Consider the following 24572-nt stretch of genomic DNA (forward strand, 5'->3'; position numbering starts at 1 on the left):
GGGGCCCCAATGTTTCTCAATTGTGTGCGTAGTGCTGTTCAATCCATAGGATCATCCACAGAGCTGGAGTTGACCTGCTTGGGTGGTCTGAGAAGAGAAGCAAAACACAGCCAGTTATCTTTCCATTCCAAAATGACATTGTGAGAGTTGGAAAACTCCCTCTCCACCAGACGCCAGAGCACAATTGCAAACAAGAGTAAAATTGGGACTTTAGTTTCCATGTTGGAAGCTCAGTACTCTTGTGATATAGCTTCTCGACTCTCTCAATGTATGACTGATTCAGCAGTATTCTGATTTGCTTTCACTTATAACTTCTACCATAACGCAGCAGCAAACACCAGAGGACAGGCTTATTTCAGAGAGTTTGGTGATCTCTGCTGCAGAGACAGGATGGGGGGAGTTTTAACTTCTGGACCCACCGGGAACGGAGGGGACCAGTAGCGTGCAGGAAACCCGGAAATCTGGAAATCCGGGTCACCCCGCTTGCTGTGGAGTTTTAAATCCCATAGCATGCGTGTGACATCAGTGGCAGGTTCCCCGCCCGAAAGTCAGCCTGATTGACAGGCTTGGCTTCCAGTCGGATGAGGAATGATGGAGAAGAGGTCGCAGCCCCTGGTAGGTCTGAGCCCTAACCCCGGGGCGGGAGTCGAGGGGGGGGGGGTGGGGGATGTACGACCCTGGGGTGAGGAGAGGTTCCAATCCCTAAGCAGTGGCGGGAGGTAGGATTATATGGGGTGGGGGCTGATGGTGCAGGCCCTTGGGGGTCCAGGGATGGGGGAAAGTATTCCTGCTTCTCCCAGCCCACAAGGACTGCTCCCCGAGGCTGTGGTCGCCTTGCTGCAGCTGCCGGGATTCCCGAGGCCCGGGAAGTGCAGCCGGCCACAGTTAAACCTGCAAAGCACAATAAATCCAAGGCTTCCAGCCTCATTAACATATTTAAAGTACCAATCTGTCTTCTGGGACTGGGTTGGTTGCCCGCTCCCTTTCCCCCCCCCCCCCCCCCCCCCTCCGTTAAAACCTGAAGTGAGCCGGTTGGGGTCGGGATTCAGATTTTTAACACTTTAACCTCCCACCTGACCTAAACCTGTTTTTTGGGGTTAAAATCCCCCCCAATGTGCTGCATGTTACTGCTCAAGTACTAAAGAGCATCTTATTTCAGTAACAATCATTGCAATGATGTTGTATTCACTTATGCTGTTCTTAAGTAAGTTAACTGTTTATTCAAAGAACTACTTTAAGAAATGATTGAAGTGCTTCATTAGGACATCATCCTCTGACAGACAAAGCCTGGGATTGCATCCAGCACCATCACCACACAGGATTGAATCTGCCTCCTCTGTGATGACTATTAATTAACTTAAGAGTTTTAGTCCACGATGTCATGGGCCTACGGTATTAAACTGCCCATAATTCAACCCCCATCATCATTTAGAATCATAGGATATTACAGCATTTACACATTTCCCATTCTACCCATCCTGTGTAGAGAACTATATTCTAACTTCCCTTGAATTTCTTTTTCTGTTTATCTTAAATTTGTGTCCATCTCACTGACCACTAGAAGCAATCTATCGTAATCTTAACCTTCTCAACTCTAGTGAACAGCAGCCAATTTCTCAAGTTTAACAGTGTAGCTCAAACTGCTCATCCCCAGTAACATCCTGGTGAATTTATGCAGCAGCATTACTTTTATATCCCTCCTGTAATGGGATACACAATATTCCAACTGCAACCTATGGTTTTGTACACATTCTGCCTTTTGTACACTTCTAGATACAATACCAAGGATTCCATATGCCTTAGGCATGGCCATTTCTTAACATTGTTATCCTTCACCTTACCATTCTGCTGTGCTTACTATTTGAGTAACCTGCACATCGCTACCATATCAATTTGCTTTTCATAGAATTACACAGCACCGGAGGTCTGTTCCGGCTCTTTGAAAGAACTATCTAATTAGTCCTACTCCCTTCTTCTTTCCCCTTAGCCCTGCAACTTTTTTCCTTTTCAAGTATATATCCAGTTCCTTTTTGAAAGTTACTATCGGATCTGCTTCCTTTCAGGCAATTCATTCCAGTTCATCACAAATCCCTGCGTAAAAGAATTCTTCTCATGTCCCCTCTGGTTCGTTTGACAGTTATTTTAAATCTGTGTCCTCTGGTTAAATACCCTCATTCCAGTGGAAAATAGTTCCTCCCTATCCACTCTATCAAAACCCTTCATCATTTTAAACACCTCTATTAAACCTCCCCTTAACCTTCTCTGCTTCAAGGAGGACAATCCCAGCTGCTTTAGTCTCTCCACACAACTACAAGTCCCACACCCCGGTATAAATCCGGTAAATCTCCTCCGCACCCTCTTCAATTTCCTCTGCACCCTCTTCAATCTTCTCCGCGCCCTCTTCAATCTCCTCTACACTCTCTTCCATCTCCTCCCCACCCTCTTTAAGGCCTTGATATCCCTCACATTCTTGTTTTCTTCCCTTCCCTATAATTGTCTCTTCACATCAATACTAATGAAAACATTACTTTTATTTAGGAAATTAATAGTACAAATCGTCACTTTAATGAGAAATGGTTTCATGGGAAAATGGGCAGAGATGGCCGACAAAGGGCAGAGAGGTTGCTCCAGGAGTTTTGTACGGAAACAGTGGGAAGAGATGGAACGTTCCTGGTTCGGGAGAGTGACACATTCCCTGGAGACTTCACATTGTCATTTTGGTATTGCTGTTTTTCTTTTAAGTTAAACTTTATGGCACAGAGTTTCCACTTGGCTGCGCTGTTTTTTATCGGTGCAATTCACCCGAAATCAACCAAACTAACGCAAAAGATTGTGGCATTTTAAGCTCAAATTACATTCAGTGCGAATTGAGTTTTTGCGGTCTTTTGAGCTAGTTTTAAAAACATCGCCATCACAAAACTGGCCATGAACCCCAGGGTGAATTAAACACCATTCGGCTAATGACGTTCGATTGCAGGGCTTTGAGGAGGCTCCAAAAATTAAGCTGGATATGTTAGGCGCAGGGACACTAATAGGTGCATTTTGAAAGGTTGTGAACTATTCTTTTAATTTGCTACAGAAATTTATTGTACCCCAATCTAACTAGAAAATTGAACTAGAAAATGTCATTCACTTTGCATCCAATTTCCACCCTTCCCTCACCTTCACATGGTCCCTCTTCAAATCTTCTCTTCTCTTCCTTGACTTCTCTGTCTCCATTTCTGGGGATAGAATATTGACAAATATTCATTATGACCACAGCTACCTGGACTACACTTCCTCTCACCCTGTATCCTGTAAGGACTCCATTCCATTCTCCCAGTTTCTCCGTCACCGCACATCTGCTCTAATGATGCCACCTTCTGCACTAGTACCTCTGACATGTCTTCCTTTTTCCTCAACCGAAGATTCCCTTCCACCATGGTTAAAATGGCCCTCGACCGCGCCAATTCTATTTCCAGCACCTCTGCTCTCACCCCTTTTCCCCTCTCTCTCAGAACCATGACAGGGTTCCCCTTGTCCTCACTCACCCCACCAGCCTCCACGTTCAACGGATCATCCTCCGCCATTTTCGCTACCTCCAGCGTGATCCCACTACCGATTACATCTTCCCCTCTCAGCATTCCGATGGACCGCACCCCCCCCTCCCACGACACCCTGGTCCATTCCACAGTCACCCCCAGGACCTCCTCCCTTTCCCATGGCACCTTCCCGTGCAAGCGCAGGAGATGCAACACCTGCCCTTTTACCTTCTCCCTTCCCACTGTCCAGGACTGCAAATACTCCTTCCAGGTGAAACAGCAATTTACTTGTACTTCTTTCAATTTAGTATAGTGTATTCGCTGCTCAAGATGGGTCTCCTTTACATTGGAGAGACCAAGCGCAGATTCGGTGATCGCTTTGCGGAACACCTCCGTTCAGTCCATAAGCATGACCCTGAGCTTCCATCGCCAGTCACTTTAATTCTCCATTCCCACTCCGACATCTCCGCCTTCGCCTCCTACACTGTTCCAAAGAAGCTCAATGCAAGCTCAAGGAACAGCACCTCATCTTTCATTTAGGCACTTTACAGCCTTCCGGACTCAACATCGAGTTCAACAATTTCAGACCATAGCCTCTGACCATATTTGGCTCCCTTTCCTCTTTTTTTTTTAAACTCCTCCCCCCCGCCCCCCCCCCCCCCCCCCGAACCTATATATAAAATAATTCTCTGTCTCCCATGGCAGCTGTTAATTATTCCGCCATTCGCACCCTATCTAGACTAACCTTTTTCTAACTTCTGATATTACCATCTCAAGTTGGCCCATCATCCCCTTTGTTTCTCTAATCTCTCCTGTCTTCCAGGCCTTCCCTTTTGTTCTTTCCTCTCCTTCCCCTTTCAGTGCTCCTTAAGACCTGTTCATTTCGAACATTCGCCAGTTCTGCCGAAGGGTCATCGATCTGAAATCTTAACTGTTTTTCTCTCTACAGATGCTGCCTGACCCGCTGAGATTTCCAGCATTTTCTCTTTTTGTTAGTAACTGGAAAATTGTTTTGTATTTTTTTTTTAAAGTCATTTTCAGTTATTTAAAATCAGGTTACTCACAGGTGGTGGATTGACACTGTGATTTAATAGGCTTATATTTTGAGATAAACCCATTTTCGGCTGTATTAATCAAACTGCAGTGTGTTACCACTCCGGGGCAAAAACAGGTTGATGAGCATGGTGATGATGTCGTCATTGCCAGCGCAGTGGCCTGGGGCGCTACCGGTTAGCAATGCCGTTAAACTCCCGTGGAATTTTGCAGGAGGTGATAGCGGCACCGCAGGAGCGCTAACGGGAGGCACAAAACGATCCGAATTTCCCCCCTTTGTGTTTGCCAATATGCAAATGAGTTTGAGCAGAAACTCGAGCAGGAAAAACACTTTTCAAAACCAGCGAGCACCAAAGCGGAAACTCTAGCCCTATATATTCTTACTGAGTGGAGATTATTGTTTAAAAAGCCACATTAAAAAAACAAGACACCATTGGTTACAAAATTATTTGGAAAGAAGACAAAATAACAAAGGCAAAAGAAGTAAAGTGGCAAAAGGATTAAATAAAAATTAAATCTTGACATTCAACTCTCCTGTGGGCAGCATCTTCAGAATGGATTGAAACTGTTACAATAAGCTGTTAAATAATAATCGAAAGTCCGACAGGTATACTGGATTACAAATGAACCAAAGCCTAGAAATTGTTGTCGGTCTTGAGGGACAGGCTGATATTGTCAAGATAGGTCCTTGTTTTTAATCCTAGCTATATTTAAAATCCTATAAACTAAAAACAGAAAATCATGTTTTCTTCACATTAGCCATCTTGTGGCCACTGAGAGGATCGGGGGTCGGGGAAACAAGAAATCAGGGCCATCGAGGGATCGGGGGGGCGGGGGCGGAGGCAAGAGATCGGGGACGGTCACTGGAGGATCAGGCAGGCCTCCAGATCATTGGTGAGGGGGGATCGGCCCAGGAAGGTGATCGGAGGACTCATGAGGCGGTCACCGATCGCGGGGGGGAGACTAGACAGGGATCCAGAAGGTAGATGTAAAGGCACGTAGCTCCAGGATGGAACAGTCCCCAAGGTGTGTAAAACCTGACCAGATGCAGCTAAATATGAAATGGAGGTTAAAGAAGAGGCTACTAACTTCATCAGAATATTGAAATTGACCTCCTGGCAGTGGGTTTGCTGCCCGCCCTCCCGTTCCCCCTGCTCCCCCCCCCCCCCCCCCCACAGTCCCCCAGTCCCACCTCCGTTAAAACTGGAAGTGAACATTCAGGTCGGGAATCTGATTTTTAACAATTTAACTAACTCCACGCTCCAAACACACCTGTTTTTTTTAGATTAAAATCCCCCCCTGATGAGAGGACAAGTCACTTCAGGCTACTCGTGTACCCCCTAATGGCTGATAACAGAACAGTGTTAGAGGTGAGAATCTAGCCACCCTCTCATTCATTGAATAAGGCACGGAGGCTTTAAAGGGGGGAAAAGTAAAATAGCACTAACTGTGACATGATTGAATTAAAAATAATAACTCACATTCTGAATCTATATTTTTTGCATTTATCCAACCAGGAGAAACGGAAGAGTTCAGCACTGCCGTATTCGCTCTTTCACAGATGGAGAAGGCATTAAATATTTCCTGACTGATAATTTAACTTTCAGCAATGTCTACGATCTAGTTCAACACTATCAAAATGCGCCTTTACGATGCAGCGAATTTGAATTACGTTTAACTGAACCAGTGCCTAGCCCAAATCCTCATGAATCTCAAGAGTAAGTACTCCAACAGAAAACTTAAGCAGTCAATTTAAGAACATAAGAACATAAGAAATAGAAACAGAAGTCGGCCATTTGGCCCCTCGACCCTGCTCCGCCATTCAATAAGATCATGGCTGATCTGATCTCGAGATTCTCAGGAACAGAGAAAAGCATAACAATTAGTGGAGTACATTGGAAATGTATAACATTCTCATTGTTTAGTTATTTTCTAATAGCAATGGATGCAGTTTAAGGGCAAACTGCCACTGTAAAAACCTGGCGCTACGGATTCCTGAGCTCCTGCTTAGATGTTGTCAGTCTTGAGGAACAAGCTGGTACTGCCAACATAGGTCTTTGGGCCTGAAACTGATGATGGTACCGCCGGGTGTTTTGGCAGTATTTCCTTGTTTTGGGCGGTGAAAATTCACTGGAAGTTTCATCAGGGTCTTACGCCGGCGGTTTCAAAATACTGCTGGGGAGCGGACTGCTGGCATGCAATGCTGGGAAAACCGCTCCCGCCCATGTTTCCATACATCTGGAATAAAACCACCCAGTCGGACCAGCCTCTCGATGGACGGTAAGTATGAAACCCTGCAAAAAAAGGTAAGTGAACGTTTTTTTTCTAATTCTTTTGCAACTATTCAGTGGAAAAGGGTCCTCTGAATGTTTTCCGATGTTTTACTTTTTATTTTTTGAAAAAATATTTTTCGCGTTTTCCCCCCTCCCTAGGCCGACTCTAGCCTCGGACTTAATTTGACCAGGTCCACCGAGAATCCACGTGCAACGGCCATTTTTCCCACCGGGCAGTTTATTTTCTATTTTTTCGCCAAACTTCCGCCCAAAGTACTGTCAGGATCTTGGCGGTCTTTTCGGCGGAACATGCCTTTGATCAATTTTGGGCCCTAACTATTCTTTTAAATCCTATAAACAAAAAGGAGAAAATCATGTTTTCTTCATGTAGCCATCCTGTGGTCTCTGTGAGTGAGGTTGCTAATTTAGAGCCAGGTTTGGGGCAGTTTTGTTCTGTGGCCTCGTGAGGAACTGGATTTAGGCTATGGGTCCTTTGAATAATTTCTGATAAGACTATTATAGCAGCAGACAGCGGAGATTTTCATCTCATCAGTCTAGGTGGTACTTGCACCTACGTTGGCCGCTTTTTGACCAGTCCAAAACTGATGTGTTTTTTAAAATGCTTGTGCACATGTATATAATGGGCCTAATCATACATGCACAAAATCCTTCATGTGAGAAATAGTTTCAATAGCACCTGTGAAAAGGGTTCAGTTGTGTATGCATAAGTACCATTTTTTGTTATAAAGCAGCAGTCAAACATTCATACCTTAAAGTTAGCAGTTCCATAACTGACTGCCTGGTTGAAGATCATACAATTGGGATCTGCATTGAGATAGGTTGACCAGAGATAAAAGACCAGTTCCGAATGCACTGCATCTCTCAGGCTCGAAAAACGCATCACCCAGGCTCAAAAATGGAACAATGTACTTTTTTGCTGTCATTTTCAGATGGTACTATAAAAATCTAAGTCGCGGAGAAGCTGAGGACATGCTCATGAGGATACCCAGGGATGGTGCCTTTTTGGTTCGAAAGCGGGACGAGCCCAATTCATATGCCATTACCTTCAGGTAAGACTACAAACCATTACTAAAAAATAATTTAAAATAAATTTATATGTGGAATGTGAAGAGAATCTATAACTGCACCATTTTAAAATTGTGACCTTCCCCAGGGCTGAAAGCAAGGTTAAGCACTGCCGCATTAACTATGAAGAAGGAAAGTACATACTGGGGACCTCCGCAGAGTTTGACAGCCTGGTGGAGCTCATCAGTTATCATAGAAAACACACATTATATAGAAAAATGAAACTGCGCTATCCAGTCACGGAAAAGATGCTTGAGCGTTACAGTGCGGTAGGTGTTTTTTCATTTTTCTTTTCCTGTAACTTAAAAATTCAATTTTTTCCACTTTTATGGTACATTATTGCTGATATGCTTCCTGCTTCAGGCAGGAAGAGGGTAAAGAAAGGTCCTAAATGCTACGGTTTACTGGCTGCCTTTAGTACCAGTGCATGATCATCCAAGAGGAGGGAGTGTCCTGATCCTCACAGCTTGCCCTTCTTGCCCAGGAAGGTACATCTGCGAAGTACTCCCTTTAGTAACTTGCTTCAAACCTTAGAGAAAAATCTCAACCAATGGAGATAAGAGATTCAGAATGCTGAGTTTGGGATTCTGGACGAGTGTCCAACTTCAAACATAGTAACTGGATGGCTTCATTTTATTTATTCTTTGCAATTGAGTCTTTGCATTTTGTAATTGTCTTCCACCTGTAAATTATTTTAGATTATCTCAAGGTTGCTCTTGAACTATACCCCAGAATCACTTGTAAGATTGAGACCTGTATCTTTGCTGCTTAATTCCATGATCCACCTACAGCAAGATGTCATTGTGAACTCGTCTCCAGCCTATATGGCCGTGCCCTGCCACTGGTAGTCAATGGCATTGTTACTGGCAGGTACAGGTTCACCTAACTTCCTGGTGCAAATCCAGGCTGTGTTTTCCTTCAGTTATTTCAAAAGGAAGGGAAAATCACTGCATGATTTTGGACTAGGGCCAAAATATTCGCCTTCAGTGGGGTTTGAAAGAATACCAAGGTGATGTAAAAGAAAGACCTCACCAGAAAGGCCTCACCCTGAAACTATCCACTCAACAATCAGCTATATTCTGTATAATGAAAATATTGGTCTGCTTTCAGGAAAAAGACTATGGCAGTCTCTATGGTGTTAATTATGTGGATCCGAATGAACTGGCACCGACTAAGGTAGGATTCTGACGTAGACTTGTCTTGTGCTTAATATAGTATTCAATAAATCTCTGTGTGTAACAGGCAGGAATAGGAAATTCAAAGTAAAAACCTAGTTCTGGGTTTCCAATCTCTGTCCGGAACCTGAAATGAGTGTTAGTACAGGTCTCTGGAGTCTTCCTGGCCCAGGGCCCTTCCCTCGTTGCGATCTCCTTTATTACTAGTAAATTTTAGTTGAACATTGAGGGGGTTGTGAAAAATACGTTATTAATAAAACATAAGATTTAAAGAATATTTTATAACTGCTGGTAGTTCTCCTATAGTACACTGCCATCTGCACGCATTTCAACCCATTAGTTCTAGTCAACATAACCTGGGCCTTGGCTGTGAGAACCCTAAATAATTCATCAAGAGCATTATGTGAAATACTCAACAACAACTTGGATTGATATAGCGCCTTTAACGTAGTAAAACGTCTCAAGGCGCTTCACAGGAGTTTTATAAGACTAAAAATTTGACACATAACGAGAAAAGTATTGAATGGCTTGTGAGGCTCAAGGGGAAACTCCTTTACTAAATTGCTATTGTCATTATTCTGCTCAAATGCTGCATCTCCATGTACAGTGAATCCTCAGAATCTGGCTGAAGAAACTTCTGCAGAACTTTCCATTGAGGGGTTTTTGTCCAGTAAGTGGAGTGAACGCAGGGAGATTCCAGTCTATGGTGCGAGATCTCTGATGTTACCCTCCGTGGTTGCCAACCCCGAGAAGATTAATTAGATGCCAAACAGGAACGACGCATTTTCCCCAAATAAGTCTTGAGGGAGAAATTTGCATCGCTAGTGCCCCCAGGGAGCGGTAACGGGGTGCAAACAATTTCTCACCCCGAGGGAGGTGAGGTGGCTACCACCTTCCGTGACAACGTGCGGGAGTTAGGGGAGGCGCAAACCAGCATCGACCCGCTCCCACCGGTGGCGCCCCGAGCCGCTATGCCGGTGACGATTGCCATCCGCATTCCTGGTGGCATGGTGGTTACCCCTCACCCCACTGCAGAGCTCGCAGCGTGCCCTCGCTTTTAACGGAACTAGAGGGCCCTGTTCTCGCACCAGTACTACGCGGTCCGCCCCGGTCCCCCACCCAAGAGGAAATGGAGCGCCCGACGTTGCGCTCCACTTCCTCTCGGGGGCGGTAACCCCTATTTCGCAGCCGAGGCGGGGCTTCCGCGCTGGGCACAGGAAGTCCCACCTCGCCTCTGTTACCAGCCCCAAATGGGGCGATACTGAATTTCGCCCTCCTTGTGTCCCAAACTCCAAGAGAAAACAATCAAATATAAAAAATGAACATATGTGGAGCTTTCTTCATTGATCAAGTTAGCAATACCAACAATGAAAAAAGAGCTGGTCTTTGACGCACCAACTATAACCAGTGAGTGGGCAAACATTTGGCAGGAGTATAATATGGGAAAATGTGAGATTGTCCACTTTGGCAGGAAAAATAAAAAAGCAAATTATTATTTAAATGGAGAGAGATTACAAAATGCTGCAGTACAGAGGGACCTGGGGGTCCTTGTGCATGAAACATAAAAAGTTAGTATGGGGTTACAGCAAGTAATGAGGAAGGCAAATGGAATGTTGGCCTTTATTGCAAGGGGAATGGCGTATAAAAGCAGGGAAGTCATAGAACCATAGAAACATAGAAAATAGGTGCAGGAGTAGGCCATTCGGCCCTTCTAGCCTGCACCGCCATTCAATGAGTTCATGGCTGAACATGCAACTTCAGTACCCCATTCCTGCTTTCTCGCCATACCCCTTGATCCCCCTAGTAGTAAGGACTTCATCTAACTCCCTTTTGAATATATTTAGTGAATTGGCCTCAACAACTTTCTGTGGTAGAGAATTCCACAGGTTCACCACTCTCTGGGTGAAGAAATTTCTCCTCATCTCTGTCCTAAATGGCTTATCCCTTATCCTTAGACTGTGACCCCTGGTTCTGGAATTCCCCAACATTGGGAACATTCTTTCTGCATCTAACCTGTCTAACCCCGTCAGAATTTTAAATGTTTCTATGAGGTCCCCTCTCATTCTTCTGAACTCCAGTGAATACAAGCCCAGTTGATCCAGTCTTTCTTGATAGGTCAGTCCCGCCATCCCGGGAATCAGTCTGGTGAACCTTCGCTGCACTCCCTCAATAGCAAGTTAGGAGACCAAAACTGTACACAATACTCCAGGTGTGGCCTCACCAAGGCCCTGTACAACTGTAGCAACACCTCCCTGCCCCTGTACTCAAATCCCCTCGCTATGAAGACCAACATGCCATTTGCTTTCTTAACCGCCTGCTGTACCTGCATGCCAACCTTCAATGACTGATGTACCATGACACCCAGGTCTCGTTGCACCTCCCCTTTTCCTAATGTCCTGCTACAACTGTACAGGTTATTGATTAGACCACACCTAGAGTACTGCATACAGTTTTGGTTTCCTTATTTAAGGGGGGATATACTTGCATTGGAGGCTGTTCAGAGAAGGTTCACTAGTTTGATTCCTGAGATGAAGGGGTTGACTTATGAAGAAAGGTTGAGCAGGTTGGGCCTATACTCATTGGAGTTTAGAAGAATGAGAGGTGATCTTATTGAAACATATAAAATACTGAGGGGGCTCGACAAGTTGGATGCAGAGAGGATGTTTCCACGCGTGGGGGAATCTAGAACTAGGGGGCATAGTTTCAGAATAAGGGGTCGCCCATTGAAATGAGGAGGAATTTCTTCTCTGAGGGTTGTAAATCTGTGGAATTCTCTGCCCCAGGGAGCTGTGGAGGCTGCGTCATTGACTATATTTAAGGTGGAGATGGATAGATTTTTGAATGAAAAGTGAGGAAATGGTTATGGGGAGCTGGCGGGGAAGCGGAGCTGAGTCCAAGATCAGATCAGTCTTGATCTTATTTGAATGGTGGAGCAGGCTCGAGGGGCAGTATGGCCTACTCCTGCTCCTATTTCTTATGTTCTTATGTTCTGCTGTGAGTCTACCCATGAAACATTAACTCAACTGTTCTCAGCATAGATGCTGCCTGACCCACTGATTGTTAGCAGCATTTTCTGTCTTTGTTTCAACTAAAACCAGTTTCCAGTGCAGATTCCTTTTCAGAATGATTAGTTTAATTGCCAGTCAGAAAGATTTTTTTTTAAAGAATGTAACTACAGAGTGAAAATTTTTATGAAAGCCAGTAATTTTTCTGAGGTCGAACAGGATTGCTCACTGTGTCAAAAGGTAGTACAGGTATTACATTGAGACAGTGGTCCCTTTTGCCTGGCCCTTTGCAAGCAGCTAGTTAGACAGAGTGAAAGACTGACACTGCCATCCATCAAAAGTATGCTTATCAACAGGTCATCCATCATGCCTACCCGCTGGCCTGTTTTTCTGATTTGATCTGTACTCTCATTCTGTTTTAATAGATTTGCACTTTATTGAGAGTGTGAATATAAAATAATTGTACAGTATTGACTGAAAATGTAAACAATGTTACATGATTTGGAGAATTAAGTATCAGGGCAGTAATTACTCCATTTATGGACGGTGATAATGTACGACTCTTTTGACACAAATCCGCTTGTAAATGGCAGACTAATCTTGAACAGTGAAGGAAATGCAGTTTGATTTGAAGCAGTTATTAACTGTTAGTATTTAAATAGTCAACAAGATAAAAGTTGACGGGATTGGGGGTAATATTTTAGCATGGATAGAGGATTGGTAAAATAACAGAAAACAGAGAGTCGGGATAAATGGTTCATTTTCTGGTTGGCAATCAGTAACTAGTGGGGTGCCGCAGGGATCAGTGCTGGGACCCCAACTATTTACAATCTATATTAACGACTTGGAAGAAGGGTTTGAGTGTAACGTAGCCAAGTTTGCTGATGTTACAAAGATGGGGGGAAAAGCAATGTGTGAGGAGGACACAAAAAATCTGCAAAAGGACATAGACAGGCTAAGTGAGTGGGCAAAAATTTGGCAGATGGAGTATAATGTTGGAAAGTGTGAAGTCATGCACTTTGGCAGAAAAAAAATCAAAGAGCAAGTTATTATTTAAATGGAGACAGATTACAAAGTGCTGCACTACAGCATGACCTGGGGTTCTTGTGCATGAAACACAAAAGGATAGTATTCAGGTACAGTAAGTGATCAAGAAGGCCAATGCATTCTTGGCCTTTGTTGCAAAGGGGATGGAGTATAAAAGCAGGGAAGTCTTGCTACAGCTATACAGGGTATTGATGAGGCCCCAGCTGGAATACTGCATGCAGTTTTGGTTTCCATATTTACGAAAGGATATACTTGCTTTGGAGGCAGTTCAGAAAAGGTTCACTAGGTTGATTCCGGGAATGAGGGGGTTGATTTATGAGGAAAGGTTGAGTAGGTTGGGCCTCTACTCATTGGAATTCAGAAGAATGAGAGGTGATCTTATCGAAATGTATAAGATTATGAGGAGGCTTGACAAGGTGGATGCAGAGAGGATGTTTCCACTGATGGGGGAAACTAGAACTAGAGGGCATAATCTTAGAATAAGGGGCCGCCCATTTAAAACTGAGATGAGAAATTTCTTCTCTCTTCTCTTTTGAAAATCTGTGGAATTCGCTGCCTCAGAGAGCTGTGGAAGCTGGGACATTGAATAAATTTAAGACAGAAATAGGCAGTTTCTTAAACGGTAAGGGGTTATGGGGAGCGGGCATGGAAGTGGAGCTGAGCCCATGATCAGATCAGCTATGATCTTATTGAATGGCGGAGCAGGCTCGAGAGGCTGTATAGCCTACTCCTGCTCCTATTTCTTATGTTCTTATGTTGAGGCGGTGAGGAAGTTGATATGGTTTAAATGAATTTATTGTCGTTCTAAAATTAATAAAAATGGCAGTTATTAGAAATTAAATTCTGGAGCAAGACCACATTTTCTTTATTTGAGTAAATTTCACATATACTAACATAATTACCGGATGATGTGAAGTCATGCTGTCCAATCTTTTTTGTCATAATGGGCAATTGTTTGCCTGTTTTTTTTTGTTTTGGAGCACATGGGCTGTGTGGTTCCGGCGCACACTGGAAGTCCCGCCCTGCGAGATCAGCTCGGGTAATGCCCGTGCCAGAAGGTGCACATGGTAGAAGAAAACTTCGTTTTTTTTATTTTCAATGCTGAGAGGCCAAATAGAAACGGGCATCCAGTAAGTGAGCACCATTATTTTTTATTAGGGAAACTTGGGCCCCATAACACCTCTGGCAGTACCGCACCTGAATTGTCAGCCTGGATTCTGAATGCTGAAGTCTTAGAGTGGGGCTTGAACCCACCAATTTCTGACTCAGAGGCGAGAGTGCTACCACACAGCCACGGTTCACACCTTCTCACGACCAATAATGTACTATAAAGAGCATTAACCTTCCTCCTGGCAACTTTCTCGTCTCTCAATTGGTTGGCTATTGTCAATTTCAGACCAGGGCACTCATGCCTTATATAATAGCTTCACTGTTTTTCACCTAAGATTTCTTGGAGGGAAGAGAATTTCTTGTTTTCGAACATGTTTTTCAGAGAGTTCAGAAATGTTCTGTTTTTTGTGTTTATTTTAAGAGTACAGAATTCTCTTTGGCAGTTATCATCCAAAAGCAAAGGAGACCTATTAAGTAAGGTTTAATCAGTACCATCAACGATTAGAGGTCCTGAACGATTAGAGGTAAAATCACCGTCTATGCGCTGCTCAGAGGAAGTAATCTTACATCTGATCCCTGCTGTGTGCTGAGTTATCTGATCTTGGCCAAAGCAGCTGTAGTGGTGCAGCAAATGGCCTGGATTGGGGAAGTGAAAATCAGCCAGGGTTCCTGTTTATAATCATTATACAACAAGCCCAACTGAAATTGTGCACGCGTGGAAATTGGGTGAAGGAATGATCGACCAGCTGTGGTCTCCTCCAGAATTGAACAGCATGTACCAAGCCTCAAAAATGAATAGCGGCCATTTGGACAGGGTAGTATAAGGTAGCCGTTTCTATGGAACTGCAATCTCATGAAAGGAGTGGAAAAATTGTAGAAGGTAATTGAAGAAGAATGGAAAGAAATGATTTAAACTTGAGCGGTACAGAGTTTAACATGAATGAGGTTTGTGATAATGTTCCAATCTGTTTGTCCAACCTGGCACAAAATGATCAAATTAGACATTTGGGCATTTGACATTTGGTGGGTATTTGATCATTTGCATTTTCCTAGACCAGAAATAAGATGTGGTTAATGGTCTACATAGTGTTGATAAATAAGTCTTCAGACCTCCTGACCTATTGGTACAAATGTTTGGTAATAGAAATAGAACTAGAGCAGTCTTTGATTGCTCTGATTAAACATACATTTGACCTGTTACAAGTTAGGTTTAAGTCCATTATCCACAAAGGATAATAACTTCATATTATAAAATCAGAAAGATTTCCAGCTTACACAAAATCACTGGTAAGATACAGGCTGGAGCACCCAGCCAAGGAATGTGATCACACAAAGATATGGTGGAAAACCCAAAGGATCCATCTTTAATAAAAACAGAAAATCCAACATCAAAAAAGAGAAGAGACATGCCAATGTTTTGGGTAATGACCTTTCATCAGTTCTGACAAAGGGGGTGGATTTTCCTTTCATTCGCCACCTATTTTCAGGAACTTTTGTGGTGCTAATAAAATAAAGTAAAATGTAGTAGTAATAGCTATTACCTTAACTCCAATGGTAAATAAATTGCATCAGAATTCGTCTCCAGAAGGAAGACCATCCCTTTTAATACGCAAAGTCTGTCCCGCTGCATTTAAATATAGCTAACCCTCCCAGTCTATAGGCTCATTTCACCCAAAGCTGTTTTTTGGCGTACTTGAAGAGTTACGCCCGTTTATTTGGGGCTCAACTACGGCAAAAAAAAATCATCCAATTTTCCCCATTTGAATTGTTGATTTTGGCGCCGCATAGCCTGTCCTTTAGCTTTGAGGGTGGAGCCTCAGATCTGCGCCAAAAAGATCAGGTTGCCAGAGTAACGAGGGACACACTGTGGGCTGAGGCTGGAAAGTGAAACATACAACATATTCTGGCTAGCTCACAGCAACCTACACAAACACCTTACACATTGCAGCAGCTTACCAGCATGAAATTATTCAAGAGTTTATGCCAAAAGTCGATCCCCCTTCCCACACTCCCTCCCCCCCACCCCCCCCTCCCGGTGCTGGTTGCCACTCCTAACTCTGCCTGCCCCTCTCCTCTCCTTTACCCCCCCTCACCCCCCTACCCCCGCTCACCCCCCCCCCCCCCCCGCGCCCCCTCTCTCCTCTCCCTCTCTCCCTCTCTCTCTCCCTCTCTGCTGCTGCTGTCCGGGCCGTGGAACTGCATCTGCTGCGCTGATTCCCTTACCTGCGCCGATTTTGTTAACTGCCCAGAAGGTTTTTCCAGAGTGGTCACATACGCCGTCCTAAGAAAAATTGAAGTAAGTCGGAGCTGGCCAAACTGGCCAGAATTGGCGCGGATGGCAGATTACGCCCCCAGTGAGGTAAAAAAAAATTGTAGCCTAAAAATAACCTACCTACGCTAGCGCAGAAAATTTGGGGAAACTTGGAGATTTGAATTTACTCCAAAAAAAAAACGGTGCACGCCAAAAAGACGGCGCAGGTAATTGGAGAAAATTGAGCCCATAAATCTGGCCCTACTTATTACGATTATTATATAAGTGGTGGTCTGAACAGCACAGTGGTATTCCTGAGGTAGACACTGCATTGAGGAAGCTATTATTTTTGCTGGGGGTGTCAGGCAGCAACTCACCGTTGCGTTTAGAAGGTAACTGATGCTGTCTTTGGGAGGGCGGCGTGCTTCTTATCCTTTCCAATAGAACCAGTGAAACAAAGCGAGAAAGCTATTAGAGTCTACAGGTTGGCAGGGTTCCCACGGGTACAAAGAGCAATTGACAGAATGCATGGGTTCAGAGCTGTCCACTGCAGTCATGACTCATGACTCCAGTAAGGCTTCCGCAGACAGAGGAGGACAACAACTATAATGAGGTTCATGCCAGTACAAGAAGTTTAATAGAGCAGATTGTACAGTCTCATTTTGGTGCCAAGATAAATTAAGTGGAGCTCTGCAATACAGCTCAATGAGAGTCTGCAGAATCATTGTAGCATGCTGCATACTAAATAATATCACAATGAAGAAAAGCTTGATGCAGCTGGAAGCTGAAGGGGATGAAAGTCACTTCGCACCTACCTGTTTTCCCCACACCTCAAAAGGTGCGTCACTATCAAAGACTTCTGTCTTGTTCCTTCATAAGACAGAATTTATATTTCCCTTGTCATCAACCAACTCCCAAAAATTCCAACAAATGCAGAAATGAACTGAGAACTCTGGTCAAGCCATGTTTACTTTGCAGACCAAGAGGCGACAAAAAAACCATCCACCCCATGGGCCCAAGTTTGCCCCCAGGGTTAGAACGGCGCATCTCCGTGTGGTGCGGCGACTTTTTAGAACAGAAACGGCGCCTATTATTTGCCTTGGTATTCTCCCCTCCGTCCGGTCAATCCAGGTCCTTGGCGCAGCGAAGCAGAACGCGTGGGAGGCGGAGCCAGGTCCCGGCACTGAAAACAGTGCCGGAACTTCTGCACATGCGCGCTAGAGTGTGCGTGCATGTGCAGTAGCTCCAAGACCCCGAGGCTGCATGGGAGGGGCCCGAAGCACGCTGCCCCTAGTCCTGGCCGAATGGGCTTACCAGACGAAGATCGGACTCGGCCTCCCTCCCTCACGCCCGTTCAGCTCCCACTCAACCCCCCCCACTCCTCCTGTTCAGCTCCCGCTTCCTCCCCTCCCTCCCTCCTGCTCAGCCATTCCCCCTCCTCCCCCCTCTTCCTCCCTCCCTTCCTCCACGTCGTCGGCGGCAGTGCCTGCCCGCCGGGCCTCTCGCTGGGGACGTGTCCTGCCCGAAGTACTCCATGGGAGCCGGCATCGGCGGGGCCCGCCCATCCGGCCTCTCGCTGAGGACGGGCCCCATCCGAAGTCCTCCGTTCAGTCCCCCCCACCCCATTCAGCCTCCCTCCCACCCCTGTTCAGCCCCCCTCCCCATTCAGTCCCTCTCCTCTCCCCCTCCCCCTCCCCCCTCCTCTCCCTCCTCCTCCCCCCTCCTCTCCCCTCCCCTCTCACCCTCCTCTCCCCTCCACTCCCCTCCCCACCCCCTCCGCTCCCCCCTCCCGCCCTCCTCTCCCCTCCCCCTCCTCTCCCCTCCCCCTCCTCTCCCCTCCCCCTCCTCTCCCCTCCCCCTCCTTCCTTCTCCTTCCCTCCTCTCCCCCCTTCTCCCCTCACTCCTCTCCCCTCCCCCCTCCTTCCCTCTCCTCCCTCACCTCTCCCTCACCTCTCCCCCTCCTCTCCCCCTCCTCTCCCCTTCACTCCACCCTCCTCTCCCCTCCCCCTCCTCTCCCTTCTCCCCCACTCTCTCCCCCCTCCTCCTCCCCCCCTCCCCTACCCCCTCCCCTCTCTCCCCCCCCCACCGCCTCCTCTCCCCTCTCCCCCACTCTTCCCCCTACCCCTCGCTGTCAGAAAGAGACAATGACAGAGAGACACTGACAGAGGCAGAGAGAGAGACACTGACAAAGGCAGAGAGCGAGGCACTGACAGAGAGAGAGACACTGGGTGGGGGCTATCCCAGCACGCTGTTGAAGGGCTCCCGGTGCTGCAGTCGGTGAGTAGAAACTAATTTTTTATTTATTGATTGACTTTTTATTATTATTTTTTATTTTTTAATCTTTTTTGATTGATTTATTGGTTGATTTATCATTTATTTTCGATGATGGCTCTTTATTTGTAAAAATGAAGTGTTTAATGTTTGTAAAGCCCCCTTCCCCGCCCCAACTCTCGTTCCGTACGCCTGATTTATAAGTGTAGACAAGGTTTTTCTGAGCGTACAAAAATCTACACTTACTCCATTCTAAGTTAGTTTGGAGTAAGTTTTCATTGCCTAAACTTGCAAAACAGGCGTAAGTGGCTGGACACGCCCCCTTTTAAAAAAAAATCTGTTCTAAAATGGAACCATTCTAACTCACTAGAACTGGAGCAAACTAAATGCCGAGAATTGCAATTTCTAAGATGCTCCATTCTAAACTAGTTGCGCCAAAGAAATAGGCCGAAACTTGAGCCCCATGTAACTACTTTTTCCCATGTCTACTTTTTTGCCAGCTACGTTAATTGCTTGAGTTGCTAGTCTGCTATTTTTACACGTTGCTCCCTGAATAAGGCGAGTTTGAGCATTGGGTGGCTGGGATGGTTCACCTGGAGCCTTTGAGACCTGAAGTGTTTCTCCTTTCAGCTATTGGCAGATTACCACCCACGATTACCATAGTGACCGTTTAATGTACCTTGGTTCCATTCTGGTTCCACTACATTTAATTGGACCATCGTATTTGATATTTGATACTTGAACATGCAATGCAAGTAAAATATTAAGCATTTCGTTTTTGCATCAAATCTCCTTGAAAAAAATGTAGGCAAAATGAATTCCTTAACCTAGTGCAAGAATAATCTTGCATCATTCAGATTATAATTTGAGTTCGTGATGACAACTAAAATGCACTACTATCTGTTGTATCAAGTTTAGGTTCTGCTCCACGGGAGATTTCTGTTCTTCCTTAACTCACTTTAGACAACCTGCGTTACAGTATGGACCCACTGACACTAAAGTCTATTGTATAATCGTAGTATATCTAAATCCATTACTTCGTTGATAATTAGCTCTAAATACAAGATTGAGATAGTTTCTGTGTTGATTTGTCTCAAAACCTGGTCATATGAATGTAATGTAATATGACATGGCCAAGTGTGTAAATGTATGTTAACGCCTCTGTGAGTCAGAGAAGAGTTTGCTGAACTGGAAATGTCAGAAGACTGGAAAATATTTAGATTCCTAAAAAATTTCCTTCTGTATTTGGAAGAAGCCCACAATAAAGGTAGACTGAGTGAAACAGAAACAAGGATAAACTGTAACTCAAAATAGATTGAAGTGTTTCAAGCAAATCAGTACCTTACTGAAGATGGAATAGCTAAGTGTAACTTGTTGAACTGAATTGTTGGTCTTGCTGAACATCACCCCTGGTTATTTGGGCCATAATTTGCTGTGCCATTTCAACCATGTTTGGGACAGACTCAACTATGTCTGAACAATTGATGCCTGGATAAAAATTTGCACTTGCATTTAGTGTGAAAGCCATTAGGTCTGTAGTGATGCGTGAATTCAGGAGCAGATCACAGGCTAAGGTAGATTAGCTAGAATTTTAGTTTATTCTTAGTGTGGCTGTCAGTAGTGTATTTATAGGCAACTGCAAATCGGATTACGACAAAACGCGGAGTGGTGCAATTTAGCCAAAGGCAGTCATGTATAACATTAACTGCTTGCATTGTTATTGTATCTATTGATATTTTGACCTTACTAGGTTGCTAAAATATTAAATTTCTTGTTGCATTTTTAAATATATTGACAATAGTTCCATAATCTGTCCAAAAAAAAATCATACTTGAAGGGGAAGGTTTCCTCTGTTCACTTTTATCCTGAAATGATAAACTCATTGTTTATACTCTGCTGATAAGAAATGCACTTTATTATAATTACATTTCTATGCAGTGTTAACCATTTGTTTCTTAACCAAACAGGGTTCAGTAAAAGCTTTATACAAGTACCAGAGTCAACAACAAGATGAACTGACTTTTCCTCGAGGTGCCATCATCCACAATGTCAAAAAACATGATCAAGGATGGTAAGGATTTTTTTTTCTTCAGCTAACATAAATAAGTTTATTATTTGTCAGGATTTTTTTTATCCAGTTACAATTTAAGTGGTGAAAATCAAGAAAGGATGGGTGTGGTGAGTTAGGAAGGCCTGCTTGTGCATTGCACACTGAGGAAGAGGCATTTGTAAGTATCAGGTGACACTGGATGGAAGAAGGCTTCAGAGGTTGAGAGTACTGTTCTAGAGCACCATGAGGGTAATGAATTAAGGAGTGACACATATACTAAAGACACTGCAAGAAGGGTCAGGGTGAGCAGTTAGCTTACCTTGGCAACCTGGTAATGTCATTATACTTTTTCTGGCACTGCAAATCAGTTCTGAGAGTCAAGAAGCTGGCAGTCATTGCCACAGCCACCTCCCTCCACAGACGGTGCACCACATTTTTGATAAGTCTCCAGTCCCCAATCCCAAGCAACACATTCCTTCTGCACCCTATCTCTGTCAGGAGGGCATCCCAGTCAGAATCCCTGAAGTTTGTCAATCCTTTCTTTGATTTTGTTTCTGTCCTTATTGCCCAGGTTGCCTGCCTCTCCAGAGCTGCCATTTCCCCCTTAAGCAGCAGCAGGTTTTACATCCAGTTATTACACCAGGTTTACATTTCTCCCAGCTCCATTTTCTGCAGCCATTCAGGGCAAATTTGGGGCCTAACTCACGCCTGTGCAGTAGTTTTTGCCCCGCCCTCCGCACCTCATGTGTTTGCAAATTTGTAGGCTGCACGCATCTATATATTAAAATCGTCTGACCTGCAATTTAGAATAGGGTCTGGGAACAGGGGAAGACATGCTGAGCCCTGCGTCACTTCTGGTGACATACCAAATTATTCTTATAACTACAAATCTGAAAATTCTTTCTGTTACTGCAGGAAAGGTTCTGAAAGTACTTTATTTCTTTCTGATCTTCACCTTTTCTTCTGTCTTCCAGTTGCTGACTGCAAACTACCTGATGATTGCTTGGCTGTCTGACTGCTTTCCTGCCTATTCTGTGTGAGGAAGAGCAAGAGATGGCACCCTATATCTTAAATCTCACTGAAACAACCTTCTTTCCAGACTTAAGCCTCCTTGTCCAATTAAAAAGGATTAACTGGGTCATGTGAGTCCATCCCACTGATTGGCATATGCCAGGACTTGCTATTAATTTTCATACGTTTTCCTAGACTTCCTGGCCTGTTCTCACCTTTTAACATTCCATAACAACTAGCTATACTCAAGGACCAACATTCTGATTTTATTGTTTCCTTAAAGGCCATTCTACTTATTCACAAACAAATCAGCTTCCAGGCTGACCAAGGGGAGAGCTTTATCATTTTATGTATCATCCTTGGCTCAGTTGTAGCACTCTCGCCTCTGAGTCAAAATGTTGTGTCCCACTCCAGAGACTTGAGCACAAAATCTAGGCTAACACACTGTTGAAGATGCCATCTTTTGGATGAGACATTAAACCGAGGATGTAAAGAATCCCGTGGCACTATTTGAAGAAGAGCTGGGGAATTCTCCTGGCACCCTGGACAATATTTATCTCTCAACCAACACCACAAAAACATAATACTTGGAGAATTATCATATTGCTATTTGTGGAAGCTTGCAGTGCACAAATTGGTTGCGTCTTTCCCTACATTACAACAGTGACTACAATTCAAAAGTACTTCATTGGCTATATGGCACTTTGTGATGACCAGGGGTATTGAAAAATTCTATATAAATGCTTTTAATCGTTCCATATTTTGTCAATTAGACATTTGGGGAAAGAAATTGGACACCGCCCCTTAACACTTGCGAGGTATGAGACTTTGCGCCAGGCACAGCAGCCTCACCTTTCATGAGAAATTGGGGTTACCGCCCCCGAAAGGAAGTGGAGCGCTAAATAATGCTTGTTCTTGTGTAAAAATCTCTTTGACACTTCCTCACAAACTCTGGACTTCAATATTAATGCTTTGGGTTTATCAGATTTTCATTACGTAGTTCAGTTGTCCCCTATGATACAACGTCCATCTTACCACTCTGTGGCATAAGTTTGGAGCGCCTTGGAGCTGCTGGCTATTCTCTTATTCCTGCCTTTTCTGTCACTCTTTACAATTCTGTTGGTGTCTGGCCTCGGGCCTCCATCTTGGCTTTACAGTAAATTGGAAGTTTTGTTCTGCTGGTTTATGATATTTCCCAAACCACTTGAAACAACTCCTAGGTCTCCATTAATTTCTACATGCTAACTCTTCTCTTTCAGACAGACAAACACTCCTATTAATGGCTGGTCGATCTCAGGCTTTAAAGCAGTAGATGAAGCTAAAAGTCTATGCCATATATGAATTTCAGCTAAGCACCACAGAATAAGAGTCACTCACTGAATAATTGTTTTTTTCTTCTCTCAGAGCAAACGCAATGTTGAAAAACTTAAAACAAGAAACTAGGATTATTCATAAGAAATGTCATAACTCTATGTGTATGGTATGTTTAGGTGGAAGGGGGATTATGGAGACCAATCACAAAAGTTTTTTCCAGCCAACTATGTGGAAGAAATAGCTGCTGAAATTCAAGAAGACTTTAGCAGCCAGGTACGTTTTATTCATTTAGTAATTGTGTTTATAAATTTATGGTAGTTGCGATTTGATTAATTTGGCCCCAATAATCTATTTAAACATGCCAATGCTATCCTGTGAATGGATCGGTCTATTTGTTATATTGCCATTATTGTAGTGCAAGTTGAGTCAGCTTAACCAATAATTGGGCACCGCACTTTAGGAAGGATGTGAAAGCCTTAGAGAGGATGCAGAAAAGATTTACAAGACTGATTCCGGGAATGAGGGAATTCAGTTATGTGGATAGACTGGAGAAGCTGAGGTTGTTCGCCTTAGAGCAAAGAAGGTTGAGAGGAGATTTGATAGAGGTGTTCAAAATCATGAAGGGTCTGGACAGAGTAGATAGAGAGAAACTGTTCCCACTGGCAGAAGGGTCAAGAGGACACAGATTTAAGGTGATTGGCAAAAGAACCAAAGGTGACTAAAGAAAAAACTTTTTTAAACAGCGAGTGGTTAGGATCTGGAATGAACTGCCTGAAAGGGTGGTAGAGGCAGACTCAATCACTACTTTCAAAAGGGAGTTGGATATGTACCTGAAAGAAAAGAAATTGCATGGCTGCGGGGAAAGGACAGGGGAATGCGACTAGCTGAAGTGCTCTTGCAGAGAGCCAGTACGGGCTCGATGGACTGAATGGCCTTCTTCCGTGCTGTAACCATTCTATGATGTTCTAAAACTGGTTTTAATAGGTTTGACGATCTATTCCTTGAGCTTATTTATTATTTTGTTGTTCAGATAACGGAAGATAACCCCCTAGGAGTAATATGCAGAGGGATTGTGGAACTTGCCAAGTGTTCTGTTGGTACGTATGAACTGTGCCGCGAGGTGCACTGGTGAAAATATGTGATCGTTTAGTTGTCTTTATTTCACTTGTTCTAATGGTTTTGAGTTCCCACATGCATGGCTACTGTGAAAACTGAAATGGTGCTTATTTTGAAAACAGTTAAACAGGCAAATGGGATGCAAGGGATGGCATTTGTCTTTACCATTCAACCTAAAGTACCCGAAGATGCACCGCCCCTAGATATTGCCACTGAAACGTTGGAAGATTTGTTTTCCTGGTACTATGAAGTGATACAGTGTTCTCAGAAAATATATGTACAGGTATGT

General features: G+C 44.2%; 1 protein-coding gene across 1 annotated transcript in view; it reads left to right on the forward strand.

Moving 5' to 3' along the window:
- The window catches only part of plcg2 (phospholipase C, gamma 2), a 219184-nt gene that overhangs the window by 175645 nt on the left and 18967 nt on the right, over window positions 1-24572 (forward strand). The window contains exons 16-24 of the mRNA XM_070897010.1: window positions 2539-2720; window positions 6092-6292; window positions 7798-7917; window positions 8022-8202; window positions 9044-9109; window positions 20760-20863; window positions 23344-23440; window positions 24198-24264; window positions 24406-24566. Coding sequence (XP_070753111.1) covers window positions 2539-2720; window positions 6092-6292; window positions 7798-7917; window positions 8022-8202; window positions 9044-9109; window positions 20760-20863; window positions 23344-23440; window positions 24198-24264; window positions 24406-24566 — 1179 coding nt within the window. The remainder of the gene's footprint in view (window positions 1-2538; window positions 2721-6091; window positions 6293-7797; window positions 7918-8021; window positions 8203-9043; window positions 9110-20759; window positions 20864-23343; window positions 23441-24197; window positions 24265-24405; window positions 24567-24572) is intronic.

The sequence above is a fragment of the Pristiophorus japonicus genome, chromosome 13 (assembly GCF_044704955.1).
Source record: "Pristiophorus japonicus isolate sPriJap1 chromosome 13, sPriJap1.hap1, whole genome shotgun sequence".
Taxonomy (NCBI): domain Eukaryota; kingdom Metazoa; phylum Chordata; class Chondrichthyes; family Pristiophoridae; genus Pristiophorus; species Pristiophorus japonicus.